Source organism: Meles meles, chromosome 15 (genome assembly GCF_922984935.1).
Source record: "Meles meles chromosome 15, mMelMel3.1 paternal haplotype, whole genome shotgun sequence".
Taxonomy (NCBI): Eukaryota; Metazoa; Chordata; class Mammalia; order Carnivora; family Mustelidae; genus Meles; species Meles meles.
The window spans coordinates 23,260,792-23,275,131 of record NC_060080.1 but is presented as its reverse complement, the minus strand read 5'-3'; the positions used below and the strand labels follow the sequence as shown (position 1 = coordinate 23,275,131).

The 14,340-nt window shown below is 45.4% G+C and overlaps 1 protein-coding gene across 1 annotated transcript in view; it reads left to right on the top strand.

Annotated features, from left to right (window-relative positions):
* The window catches only part of ALK (ALK receptor tyrosine kinase), a 680,782-nt gene that overhangs the window by 618,520 nt on the left and 47,922 nt on the right, over window positions 1-14,340 (top strand). Inside the window, exon 12 of the mRNA XM_045978692.1 lies at window positions 8,140-8,302. Within this exon, the coding sequence (XP_045834648.1) occupies window positions 8,140-8,302 (163 nt within the window). The remainder of the gene's footprint in view (window positions 1-8,139; window positions 8,303-14,340) is intronic.

Genomic DNA, 14,340 nt, shown 5'->3' with positions numbered 1-14,340 from the left:
GCATAGTTGTCTATCTTTCTGAATCTAAACGCAAAGCAACCGTATATCAAAACTGAAAGCCCACGGACATTTACAACAAAATTTTTTTTTATTTTAAAATACCCAAAATAAAATGGATGAGGACAAAGTACAACCACCATAAGATCTGTCTGATATCAGCATCTGAGCAAGAGAAAGGAGATGAAGACAACAGGCTATCTTATAAACCTAAGAGCATGAGAAAATCACTGACAGATACTCGCTGGAAATAACTTGACAACTGATCTGAGAACCATTGCTGAATCTGAGAGAGGCTTTGTCCAGTCTAAGGATATGTGAGTATAAGGGGCCATGGTGATGTTTGAAAGAGCTAGGGGGACTGGGCCACTAGGAAAGAGTCCATACTAAGGAGAAATTTCTGGGTGTCAAATAAACATTGAGTAGGATAGGGTAACAGATAGATAAATGGATGATAGATAGATAGATAGATAGATAGATAGATAGATAGATATCCAGATAAATATGAAGGAAAGAAACAGAGCCAGAAATGTTTGAAGGCAAACCTCGTATTTTTCAACACTATATGAAGAAAAGAATAGAAGGAGCTCTGTGAAGTTAGAAAAGTCCTGAACTCTAAGAGTCCTAGAAAATCAGTTTCATGTAAAAATGCATAGGTATCATTATATGGTGACTAACATAACATAATTAATTGATTAACTAAAATTTTTTTAAAAAGTTAAAAATAAAAGTTCATAGGTATCAAGACCAAATCCCATCCACATTACAATAAGAATTTTAAAAGAGCATAGAGGACGAAACAACAGCCACACATTAAAGTGAAAGCATACCAGAAAGACACGCCTACCAAAGAGATCAAAATTTTAACCGATTTCCAAATGAGCTGACATTAAAACCGTGAAACAAGACATGAAAAAATAACATAAGCCAGTGTTACAAAAGATCAAAAACTAAGTGATAAAACTCATAAAAGAATTTGAGATAAAAGTAAAAAATAATTTCAGAAATGAAGACTAAATTAGAAAGTATGCAAGAGCAAATACACACCACAGTTAATGCTTTACAAGAAATACAAGGTGAAAAGAGAAAAAATTTTTACGTAAAAAAGATGACATCCTTCAAGATAGGCAGAGAAGATCCAACATGCAGATAACAGGAGTGCCTGAAGAAGAAAATTCAGAGAAAGGGAACAAAACAAATGCTTAAAGCTATAATTCAAGGAAATTTTCCTTATTGAATCTAATTATTAAAAGAGCCACTGTGTTATTAACCTAGGTGAGCAATACCTAAGGGTATCCTAGTAAAATTGCTGAAAATTAAAGAAAAAGAAGAAAAGGACATTGGGCTCCTAAGAAAAAATAGCAAGTGATTTATTAGAGAATGAAATTTAGATTATCATCAAAGTTTTTGATAGTACTACTTTATACCAGAAAAAAGTGGAGTAATGTATTTAATATACTCAAGGGAAAAAAATATTATCAATATCCAAGAATTCAAAGAATTATTATTCCCATGAGCCCTTCCTAAGGAATCCATGGAAACAAGCTTCAGACAACCAAAAATAACTAGAGATATTTCAGCATGACTATTAGGAGCATTAAACATACAGCACCTTTAGAAGTGAGACTAACTAAAGGTTAAAGAGGAAAAAGTATTGTATGTAATGGTGATATGTCCAAACAGTGTAGCTAGAGTACAACTTCAAGAAATTATAGGAGAAAGGATAGCACATACACCAAAAAAAAAAAAAAAAAAAAAAAAAAAAAAAAAAAATTAACTCATCTCAGTTTTTATTTTTTTATTTTATTTTATTCTATTTTTAGAGAGAGAGAGAGAGAGAGAGAGAGAATGCAAGCAGGATCATGGGGGAGGGGCAGAGAGAGAAAGAGAATCTGAAGTGCGTTCCATGCCCAGCAAAGAGCCCAGCGAGGGGCTTGATCTCACAGCCCTGAGGTCCTGACCTGAGCCAAAATCAAGAGTCAGATGCTTAGCCAACTGAGCCACCCAGGGTTTCCTGATCTCAGTTTTTATATCAATGATGGTAAAGTAGCAGTTACTACTATGCATATTATGAAGGATAAAGTAACTGATTAATTATAGAATATTCTAAATCTATTATCCCCTGTGTTCATGAGAACCAAGATTCTCAGTGTGGAAAAAAAATGCAGATGTAATAGAGAAGAGATTAAATTTAAAACTTTGTAGTCCTGAATTTGACCTGAAAGTATCATTGTGAGCTCATGAGGTATTTTGTCATATATGTATGTATCTACTTCATGTGTATGTAGGTTTATACTGATCAACATACAAGTATCTTAGCTCTGTCCTCTAAAGAAACCTAGAAACAATCACCAGACCAGTAACAGTAAGTGTCTATGGGACCTAGATTGTGTACTTAAAGGGTGTTTTTTCACTAAAAGAAATCAAAGCTTTTGAGAAGATGGCTGAGTCCAGGTGGAGGGAAGGAATATTTCATCGTACCAGATAGCCCGGGAGAAAAATAACTCAGGAAGCTACCACTGAGCAAAAATGTGAGAATATGAACTTCTTTATTTTATTTTATTTTTTTAAAAGATTTTTATTTATTTATTTAAAACAGAGAGATCACAAGTAGGCAGAGGGAAGGGGGGTCAGGAAGCAGGCTCCCTGTTGAGCAGAGAGCCCCATGGAGCCCTCGATCCCGGGACCCTGAGATCATGACCTGAGCTGAAGGCAGAGGCTTAGCCCACTGAGCCACCCAGGAGCCCAAGAATATGAACTTCTAAAGGATAATAATTGTGATTAAGTAAAATTCAATAATATGTTTTAATTCATGGATTAATAGAGATATATGAATGACTAATTTTTCAACTCCGGAGGATGATAGAAAACAAATCCAGCATCTTGAAAACTATAAATAAGGTGAAAGAATTGAGCATTTATCCCACCCTTCCTGTATGAACTCTACCACTTGGTAACCAAGTAGTAGATGAAAGGAAGCATCTCCTTATAGATTCCAACTAAAAATGAGTGAAAAAGATATCATTTGAATATCATTATTTTGCAACTTCCAATAAATAAATGGAGCTAAGCATTAAGTCTCAATAACTGCTAATGTTCAAGAAAAAAAGAGAAAGGATCACTGATCACATATCTAGAAGGGGGTGCTGCTCCATTATTTAAAGATTTGAGACAGATGATAGAAATGTTTAACCTCTCGATGGCTATAATACGTGTATTACCTTTATTTTTCCCTAATAAGGAGAACAATTTATAAATTTTCATAATGTACCCAAAAAAGGGTTACTTTTTCCAATTTATAATAAAAAATGGTGTCATATACATTTATGGATGCTGAGTGATTATATTTACTTGGATTTGGGTCATGACTTTATTTAATGGTATCTACAGTGGCCATCAAAATGGCTCCATATACCACAGCTCCCGTGAAGTTCAGCTCACTCAACAGATACAGATAGAATTCAATTCCATGGATCAGAATCAAAATGGTACAAAAATATCCATCTGCTGCGTTGAGTGCTTCTCTGTGGTACAGTCATATAGGCCTTCAATGGGAGGCAGATCCTTATTATTGTGATTAATAGTAATAGTTGAAAACTTATTTTCCTTGGTATCACGCTTTATTTCTTTGCATTCAATTGAGCAGATGAGATGGCTTAGCAACAGTAATAAAACTAGTACAATCACTGTCTAGCCTATCTTTTTAGCATTGTGCGGTATATTACTAATTGATTTGTTTCTTCTTGGAGGGTACTGCAACATACTTAAAATGAAACCCAGTGTTTAATGGACATTTCCTTACTCAGCTGTCTATAACCAATCACTGTTTTGATGTTTGTGGGTTCTTTGTACAATTTAGATGTGAATGAGTATTAAACTAGTTTTCAAGTGTATGGTATAAGTAGGACGAGATAAAGCAGTTCCTTTTTTTCTTTCCTAAATGAGTTTTAGTACAATAGTTTTGGTCTTATTTTTGTTGGCCCACCCCAAGAGAAAAGAACCAGAGTTCCTCCTTCCCCTACCCCCAATCCAAGCTCCTCCTTGGGGGGGCATTTGATCCTCCTGTAGCTCCACAGAGCCTCAGGGACCAATGTAGACTCTCATCTAGGGGGAATCAAGGACCCTTGTGCTCTCAGACTGGCAGCTCAGCGTCAAGCCCATGGCACCACTATTCTAACTATGACCTTGATCTTCTAACCAAAAACCAGGCTTTTGCCTTATAGCTTCATGACCCAATCCCTCTCTCTTATATCTCTGCTTCCTGGCCTTGTAAACATCCCAGTTACTGGATTTTCCTTTTGACACTTCCTGGCTCCCCATGGCCTCTCTGGGGATTAGAGTCCTGATGCTGAGCACCTGTTTTCCTTGGCTTATGCCCATGACCCCCTAAAGCCTGCTCTTTGCTAGGCTGTGATACTATAGGGCCACAGTTCCGAGGCTGTGAGTCCACCCACCATGCTATCCTGACCAGACTCTCACCTGTCCCCTTATGGTGGCCTACCTACTCTCTGGGCCTGAGAAAGCTTGGTATGGTCTGTCCTAGTTTTAAGTGAGCCCAAGGCTTATGGATTTAAAAGGAAAACAAAACAAAACAAAACAAAAAAAAAAAAACAAAACCGGACTCTCAAACAAGTTCTGTGAGGATTTCCTGGTGCGTCTAGCACCTCTTCAGGTCTTGAACTGGAAGAACTCAGATGATCTGTGCCTAATTCCCAGCTTGACTGATTATTCTATCTGCCTTCGCTTAGAACAGATCTCATGCCTGGATACCTTGCCTGATGTTCTGCCAGACTCTTCCTGCTCCCAGGGTACCATTCCAGATGCCTCTTCTGGGGCCCTCCTAGGCCCATGGCTGTTAATACCACAAGACTCAGAGCTGCAGTAATTTCCAATTACATCCATGAACCCACCTCTCAAGCAAGGATCTGGAAATTATTATGGCCTGCTGCCAGCAAGCCTTAACCCAATGCTCAGCTGAGGGGGGCCAATGCTGTGTTAAGCATTTTAGAGGGACACCAGAAATAAAGCAGAATAACATTGTCCCTGTCCCCTTGCACAAAGCCATAAGAACCCACAGTTCTGGTAACCTTATCTTGAAAAACAGATTCAAGCATTAAAATCCTAGGAAGGACACAGGATCAGGAACTCATGTAAGAACAATCTGAAAAGGCTAGAAGTCTTCAGGACAAGAAGATGGGAAGGGCTTGATCACCACCAAAGGATCTTTGGACATAGAAGGAAGAGCCCCCAATTTCTAGTTCCTTCTCTAAAGCTGATTTATTCAGAAAAATCTCCTCCCATTTCTAGAATGTTCTTTCTCCATTTCAACAATGAAGTAGGTGGACCTAGTTCACAAATCTGGTTGCTTCTCCTGAAAAAGCTTTTACAAAATGCATGTCCTCCCAATCATCACCCAACCTAGTATCTACTAATTGGAATCTCCAGAGCTCTGAAATTCATACTTTTAAATGTCCTTAGGTGGTCTGGGACCACTGAATTCAGTGATCTCCAGGGTCCCGTCTTGCTGTGACATTCTATGATGTCAGATTCCAGACAGAATGAGCAAAGGGAAACAACAGAATGAAGCTTGAGCAAGACAAACCCATGCACATAAGAAGCAGGAGAGCCCTTGGACAATGTGCAGTGAACTCAGAAACCCCATACCCCTAAGAGGTAAAGCTGGTGGGAAACATAAATTGATTCCAAGCAACTTCAAGCAGATTTATGAGGGTCAGGGCCATCTGAGGGAGCAGGGAGGACCACCATGCCTGGAAGGCCGCTGAAAGCAAAAGAATTCTAGCTGTATAAATCATGGATCTCACCTGGGATGGCAAATCTGTTCCCATGGAATCCACTCTGGAAAGAATTTTCTCTCTGGACCCTTCCATCAGAAATCACTGAAAATAAAAACAAAATTTTGTGTATAGAAACCACCTGAGACTAATATATGTCCACTGAGTTGGGAAAATACTGATCCCTTTATTGAGAAACAGCCGTAATGTCCCTCCTTTTGTGGAATGGTGAACATAAATCTTGAGATTGGGTGTCTTTGCTTCCAACAGTTAGAAATTGAACAGGAAGTTACACAACTTTAAACTGTGTTCATCATGCATCTCTAATGCCAAATGTTCTTCTATGCACTTGGCTTAGGTCATCATTCAGTAGTCTCACTAAGTCCAGTCTTGCTTCATTCAGATTAGAAGACTGAGGCTCAGAGGGGTGTATGATTTACCTCAGGTATCATAGCTGGTCAGGGGCAAAATCCAGAATAGGAAAAGTTAGCCCATCTGGATCCAAAGACCGTGCTTCTCTTCCTACCTCACCAAATGTCCTACATGGTCAAGAGGTACAATCCCAGCCTCTCTGGGAATGTCCCACAACATTTAGAACAATGTTAACCCAGACTGAAGTTGAAAGTGGGTCCCACGAAAGGGAAAATGCTCAGGTGGTGTGCCATGCCCATGCCTTCATCTCTCTTCCTCAGCACACTCTTGAGGAAAAAGGAAAGAGAGAAATCACACATGTATATGCTTTCATTTCCAGGACTGAGTTAACTGCATGGATTATCATGCCTCTGCCCCAGACTGAGAAGGCTGCCCGCAAACCCAGGCTGCTTGCTTTAGGCACACATTGGATCTGAGAATAGCCTTCAAAGAGTTGGAGATCATATGGAGCGAGTGGATTTTTCTACTTCCTTTCCAGGATTATCTTTTTCTCTCTGTCCCCATTCTCATCCCCAACTCACTGAGTTTAAATCCCTAGTTGGGATTTAACTGCTGGTAGAGGATCCATGTTGACAGGAATGCCTCTGGTCACATTTCCTATTGTCAAGAACAGTACCTGCCCTGGGTGTAGGCAGGAATCATGGACACAACTCATATTTTTAGAGTTCTGGACTTTACAAAAGCTGTTATATCCCTTGCTTCCTTTAATCTCATGCCAATTCAGCCACTTTTATAGACCAAGGAGCTCTGTCAAGGTCCCACAACCAATAACTGATAAGGCTGCCCCTAAATCTGTGTCCTTTTCCATTCACCACTTGAGGACAGCCCACACTTAGGATTTGGGTGCTGGAGATATGGATAAAAAGGCAGAGTTAGCTCTTGGAAGTAACAGGTTAACTCCTTTAGAGTATAGAAAGATCATAAAATTGACAATCAACCATTCACACCAAACATGAATGGATTCATCTCCTTCTTGCCCTTGAAATGACCTTCAGAAACCAAACAGATCAACATCTTCATTTAAAAAAGTGAAGCCAACCAAGAAAGGATTTGAATAACACAGTATTGTGTAGCTGTATGCCTTGGAACCTCAGCTAGAACTTTGGTCTCTGACCTTGGGGTCAGGGCAGTGTCTCAAAAAGTCCCCCTCCACACTCGTCAAGTTTCCAGATCATCAAAACTACCCAGTACAGTCTCAATCTGATTGCTTGTAATTTTAGCAGCCCAAATTAAGCTTTCATTTCCACATCATTAAATTAGTTAAAAGTCTTCAAAGATTTTTCACTTCAACGTTTTAGTGAGCAAAACTTACCAAATTAATTTTTTTCATAATGTTTTCTATAGGTAGAATTTAACTTCATCACATTAGAGGGAAACTGGAGTCTATGTCCAGTTTACTCTTTTGAGCTGCTCCAAGCTAAGAGGATCTTATATGCATACATCCAGCCTTTGGGAGCAGGTTCAATGCAGTCACATTGCATTATGTCACAGTAACATAGATTGAGCACCTGTTGTTTGCCCAGCATTGGGCCAGACTCGGTGAGAAACGAGGAGAGGGTCCAGCCACTGCCCACGCCTGTCTTACCTGAAGGGGGTCTTCTCTTCTTCCTAATAACCCGAGGGGATTTTTTCTTTACCATCCTGTGTTTTAGATAGTTCCATCCCTCCTTCTTAAGGCTGGATCAGTCAGCGCCATCTGTGTCTCTCCCCTCATATCTGACCAGGCCCTGGCAGAGCAGATCCTCAACAGACATTTCCAGTTTAAATGGCTGATCAGTGTTTCTTGCCCTGGCCTTGGTGCCATATTGGAATGTGGGTTCGGGGCCATGGAGTGGACAGCTCAGAGGCAGCCCAGGGAAGCCTCTGGAGGAGGGATGGCCAGGCCAAGTGAGTGATTGCCTTTCCTCTTGTGCCGCAGTTCACTGGCTGTTCACCACGTGCGGGGCCAGTGGGCCCCACGGTCCCACACAGGCCCAGTGTAACAACGCCTACCGGAATTCCAACCTGAGCGTGGTGGTGGGGAGCGAGGGTCCCCTGAAAGGCATCCAGACCTGGAAGGTGCCAGCCACCGACACCTACAGGTGCGTATGGGGGAAGGGGAGGCCAAGGGACAAATCTCCCCTTCTGAAGACGATGGGGTGCTGCCTGTGGGTGCATGCCCTCAGGGTGCGTGGGCACACCAAGGCTCAGAGGCCACGGACTCTGGCCCACAGTGGGGTATAAGGGCTGGAGATGGGAAGATTTGGGATAATGGGATATGGCAATATAGATGTGTCCTCTGTCCTCAAGGAGCCCACAGTCTGTTTGTGGAGATGATATACACGCATGAGCCAGCTTCAGAATATTCTTTATTACTAATAATTGTAATTATAGTGGATTCTTTGAGTATTGCTTGACGCTGTTCACATGAGTCAGCGCATGTGAAATGTTTGGGAAAAAGACGTACGATGGACATGAAAGATGACACTCTTCTCCTTGAGCCTCCTTCCCTGGGCCTTCACTATTCATAAGTAAAGCAGCTGTTCTCAGGCTCTTGTCCCGCACCCATCCCCAACTACACAGTATTCCAACAGAGCAAGGCCTGACTCAATGGGCCCCTTAGCCCATACATGAAGCTAATGGCAAGGCTCAGACCAGTGGTTCTCAACCATCAAAATGACTGGACACCTGGTTAATACAGATTATCGGCCTCACTCGCAGAGTGTCTCATTTCGTAGGCCTGGAGAGGGGCCCAAGGATATGAATATTAAGAAAATTTTTATACTCTCCATTTTTACATGAATGAAGCAAATATGACGAAATATTGGCATTTATTGGATCCAGTTTGTGAAGGGAGACATAAGGGGTATTCATCATGCTGGTTGTATTCATTCATTGAGAATATGAATTCCTAACAGGTTCCCAGGTGATGCTAATACAGTCCCCAACAGTGACTGAATTAGGTTGAACCCTTGCGTGTAGTCCTCCCACAGCTCTTTGGACAAGGCCCTGGCTGCAGTCTTCATTTTACACAAGAGGAAACTGAGGCTCAGAGAATGGGGAGCCTCCCCCGGATACGCAGACACACAGACACACAGACATGCAGGCCGGATAAAACCTGAAGCACAGGCTTGCTGAGGCTCCTCCCACAGCGAACAGCGAACAGCGGGCTTAAGCAGGAAGCAGCTTAATCCTGACCTTGCTGGTGCAAATGCCCCCAGCGGCTGAACACAGTGGGATGTGAGCTCTCTTTCCCCTTCCTCCGCCCCCAACCCCCAGAAGGAAAGGAGCATCTCAGGTTGCTTGGTTTTCTTTGTAGCCCCACCCCTGGGACCTCGATATAAATGCATTTCGGGGGGAGCCCTAAGTGCTTTTTAAATGACATTCTGGGCAGGAATGCAGTAACAAGGTTTGGCTGCAATCAAATTAGCTGCTCTAGGTCCCACACTTCCCCAACAAATGGTCGCAGACACCCAGCCACCCCCGGATCTGCCACACTGAGCAGGCCAGGTCTCTCCTTCCTGCCTGGCTGAGTTTCCCCGGCTCAGTCACTGTCCCAGAGATGGAGAGGAGTGTTCGCTGAGGACTCACCAAGTATTTCTCCCCCTTTTAGCAATGAGGCAGATGTTATTACTATGATTATTGATATTCCCTTGTTTCCATCGGGGGAAACTGGAGTCAGCAGCTTAGCAACAGACTAAAGGCCACATAACTGATAAACCCAGGGTCCTTTGGCCCAAAGGCTGTGTGTTCTTTCCACGAAAGCCCACATCTGGACCCTGAGAGGCATTCAGGGGACAGGAGGAACAAGAAAGGGAAAGGAGGCCTAGCAGTCATGCACCACCGCCTCCAGGAAGCCTCTGGAAATGAAATCCTGGGAGGGGAGGCCCCACCGCCTGCAGGGATGCTGGCCTGCCCAGCCCTGGGGGCAGAGCCCCACGTGTAAGAAGTAGCCTGAAGAAGAGAGTGGAGGAGCTGGGAGGCAGACGACACCTCAACAGTGAACGCCCAGCAAGACCTACTGTCCCATCCCCATCCAGGGTGACTCCCAAGCCAGACGGGCTGTAAGTCCCTTCCTGCCCCGACCACAAAGATACACAAATAGGAGGCACCACGAGCAGGGTTCCTTTTGGGCTGCATTCCCCTTGAGGCAGTGTCAATCAGACCCATTTTCAGACTTGAGCAGGTCATTGAATCGCTTGAGGCTCTGTTTCTGTAAAAGGCAGGGATTGGGGGTGTTAATATCTGCCCAGTGGGGATCTTGCCAAATGCCTCGCACAATGGGTCTGTGCACTAGGCATTCCCCCGCCCGTGGGCAGAGAGACCAGAGGGAGCAGGGAGAACGTCAGCTACAGGCAGTGGCCAGAAGCATTTCCAGAACAGCTTGATCCCACAGGATGTACTTCCTGACTTCTCTGTTTCTAAAGACTTCTTTCTGACTTCCTCACGTGGGCCCCCTGTTTCAAAAGATCTCGCCTGGTAGACAACCTGTACTTACTAAATAAGCACTAATTCATTCCCCTCCTTTTTATTAATCACAAGCACATCTAAGTCTAGTCAGTTTTCTGATCTGCGTGAATTGCCACACTTCCCTCATAGAACCCCAACCCAAATCGGGGCACATTTTCTCTTTCTCTCTGGAATATTGAAATGAGTTCGCGGCCCCCAGCATTGCCAGGCAAACGCTCATTGGAAACAGGGACAAGGAGCCGTCTTGCTGGTGAAGTGTAACACTTCGATGTGTCCAGGTTGGCAAAGGGGACATATTGATCCGTAGGACATTATGAAGCTGGCCTGAGAACAAAAAGGGAAGAGTTAAAACTGAAAAACATTGGGGTTTTTAAGTTGTTTTTGTGAAATCTTGGGATTTTTTTAACCCCTTAAAGGCTGTAACAGATATTTCTGACCTTGACAGGAGGAGGCTCAGGGCTTGGACAGTAATGCATATCGATCGTATAATTTAGTATCAAAGAACCAGACCATTTAATGATTTGCCTTTTAGACCACATCAAAACATCCCCATGTCAAAATATCCATGTTGACAAGTCAGGTGCCCTCTTTCTGGAAGACATATTCCCCAGATTAACTAATTCTTGTTTCGTAAGTGCAGTTCATCTAGTGAGAAAGACATGGGACTCATCATGTTTCTCAAGAGGTGAGAAAAAGGTGAGAAAGGGCAGGAGCATTCTTACACTCTCCCCCATTCCTGGAAGAGGGTGAGTCTGGCTGCTTCCTGAGGCCTGGCACCGTTGTTGATCCCACTGACTTCTCTATGGCTGATGAGAGAGGTGACGCCATATGTCAGTGTATGTCACAGTGAGGCCATCATTGCCTGGAGCTCCCTCGGGGATACACACGGATAAAAGTGTGCCCTTATCGGTCAGTTATCCTGAGTCCATCTCCCACCCCTTATTTCTTTGCCCACCACCACAAAGGAAGAAACCCGGAAAGAAGGAGAGGGAGAAGAGGCTGGAGGACAGGAAACAGCAGGCTTAAGGAGGGAGATTTAGGGACATCTAAATCCCCATCGCCCCCCAAACCCCCCCCCCCCCCCCCCCGCTTTCCTGCCTTGGGCTTCCCTTCCCCCTGGATTTGCCTCTGTCAAAATAGTGATGCTCTCACTCCCTCCAAGTACCTATGTCCCCGCATCTAGACCTGCTCCCTTCCTGCTTCCCAGGTCTCTGTGGACGGCACTCAGCACAGATTAGGACACTGCCTGGCACTAAGTATATAAAAGATGTACAAGATCCACTCTGTGCCTATGAGGAGGCCCAGCCAGCGGGGGTGTTGGACGTAGAAACAAAGCATTGATGCGTGATGTAGAAAGTCCTTCGGGGGAGGTTTGCATCAGGCACTGCTGTCAGAGGCCGGGGAAGGGCCTGAGTTCATGAATGGCTTCCACAGGGACACAAAACTTGAGTTCAGTCTTGAAGGTGATAGAGTTGTCCACAAAGAGGAGGGGAGGAAGGAGCCCCTGGGGCCGGAGCCTCACATCCCGAATGCCGTTAGCGCCCCCTGGCGCCGGCTTGGGGAACATGCGCGCCTGGAGGAGGGGACCGCAGATGGAAAGGCAGCTGGAGTGGAGTCCTGAAGAGCTAAGCCAGGGGCAGGGAGATGCACACGGAGGGGCCCGGTGGGGCCAAGAAGTGTTTGGGAGGTGGAATCAGCGTGGTTGCAGGACTGAGGGAGGAGGCAGAGCCCAGGTGACAGGCCGTGATTGGGGGCTGAGGAGACAGGGTGGTGAGTGACAGCTGCCCTCTCAAGGAGCTTGACTGAGAAGGACAGGCAAGAATTAGGGCAACAGCCAGAGTGGTGCCTGATGAAGGGAGATTTCTGGGTCACAGCTCTGAGTGCCCATGTCTTGAGTGGGCCTGGGGAGGTGGGGGGGATAGCCAAAGTGGGGCGCTGAAAGGGCACGGATGCTGGGGCTGCTGGGGGGCTCCCCCTCATGGGGGAGCAGAGACAGACTGCTAGGGACTTCGTGTGACTCTGTGTGACGTACCCCACACAGGGCCCACTCAGTAGATGTCGACAGCCCGTCCCGCTCTTCCTGCCACCTTCTCCCATCAGTCCTTCCCCACCCCCCAACGCCTTCCTTCCTGCTTCTCCAGGGCTCAGCATCTCTCCTTGCCCTCCGTCTCCGCGGCCCCACCACCACACACACTGATCATTTATAAAAACATTTGTCAAGCACAGCCCACAGCTCCTGACGGCAGTTCTCTCATGGTTCACTTGTTCCTCAGACAAAACATACAAGAGGTCCCGGGTCCCAGCTGGAGCCAACAAATCCTGCCGGCTGACCCAGGCCACAGCTGTTCCTGATGGTCTCCATCACTGACACTCAATTTCCCCACCTGGCTCCGGGGACCGGTGTGTGCAGCTGGATGACACCGTCATTCAGCCTGGTCCACCCACAGCTGTGGCAGCTCTTACTATGGGCTGATCACTGACTAGGCGCTTGCAGGAGGACTGAGACTCTGGAGCCCCTCGCCATCTTTGCAAAGACCGCAGGGCAGAAAAGTTAAATTAACAGTCCACAGCGCCAATAAAGTTCTAGACAATTGCAGAAGGGAGTCGCAGGCATGATCAATTGCCAGAGTACTTGTGCAGATAGCCATCACCACGAGGAGACAGAGCAGGGAAAGTCAGAGGCAGGGAGATTGCGCCAAGATTGATGGGCTACAGGCAGAATGGGGTCTGGGTCCAAATTCTGCCAGTGACGTCATGTGACCTTGAGAGTGTGCTTCCCCTTCTCTCCAGTGGCCCTGTCCTAGAGGGAGGGGCTGTAGAGGGAGGTTGCTGAGATCCTTTCCAGCGCTGGTATTTCCAGGAGTGTAGGACTGTACTGGTCAGGGAGGTTCGAGGGAGAATTGAACCATGAGCCTTGCTCAGCAGGGCAATCCAGGACTGCCTCCTCCACACGCCCTTTACTGCTGAGAAGGGCGTGCCTCCTCCACGCACCCTTTACTGCTGAACCCCAGCGGGGTCTCCTGATGGCTCCAAGGACCCATCTAGAGAATGCAACTATATAGCTAAACACAGATTTCCCATCCACTGAGCCCTTACACTCCCCCTCCACAATAACCCTGTGGGCTAGGACAGGCATGGCCGATCTTACCCTCCTGATTTCGCAGAGGAGAAAACCACCAAGCAAAGGAGAGGAGGGACTCACCCAAGATCCCACTGGGAAGTAGAGGCAGAGCCCAGAGTCAGGTACAGGAGAGAAATGAGGAGCTTCACGTAGCTCCAAGTGGAGTTGGCTCACTCCCGCCGGCCCCCCCTCCAGTGTCCCCGCAGAGGCGCGGCGCTGACAGGCCACCATGCCCCACGCTAGCTCGCCCGCCTCCCAGGATCCGGCAGGCAGCCACTTTGATTTGCTGCTAATTCTTTATTTTAAAAAGATTCACAACTCAATTACATCAGGTAACAATGGCTCACAGTCAATAATACAAAACGCAAACCCAATAAACATCCGTTCTGACCAGGGGGCACGGATTGAGATGAGGAAAAACAAAGCCAAAAAAAAAAATTACTACGTCAGCTCGTCAAGAACAGTGTCTTGTAATTTCCAGTAAAGTGGAAGCACTGCAAGTCATTTTCCCCAGTTGAGTGGCAGGTGTATTTGTTGTCATTTGTCAAC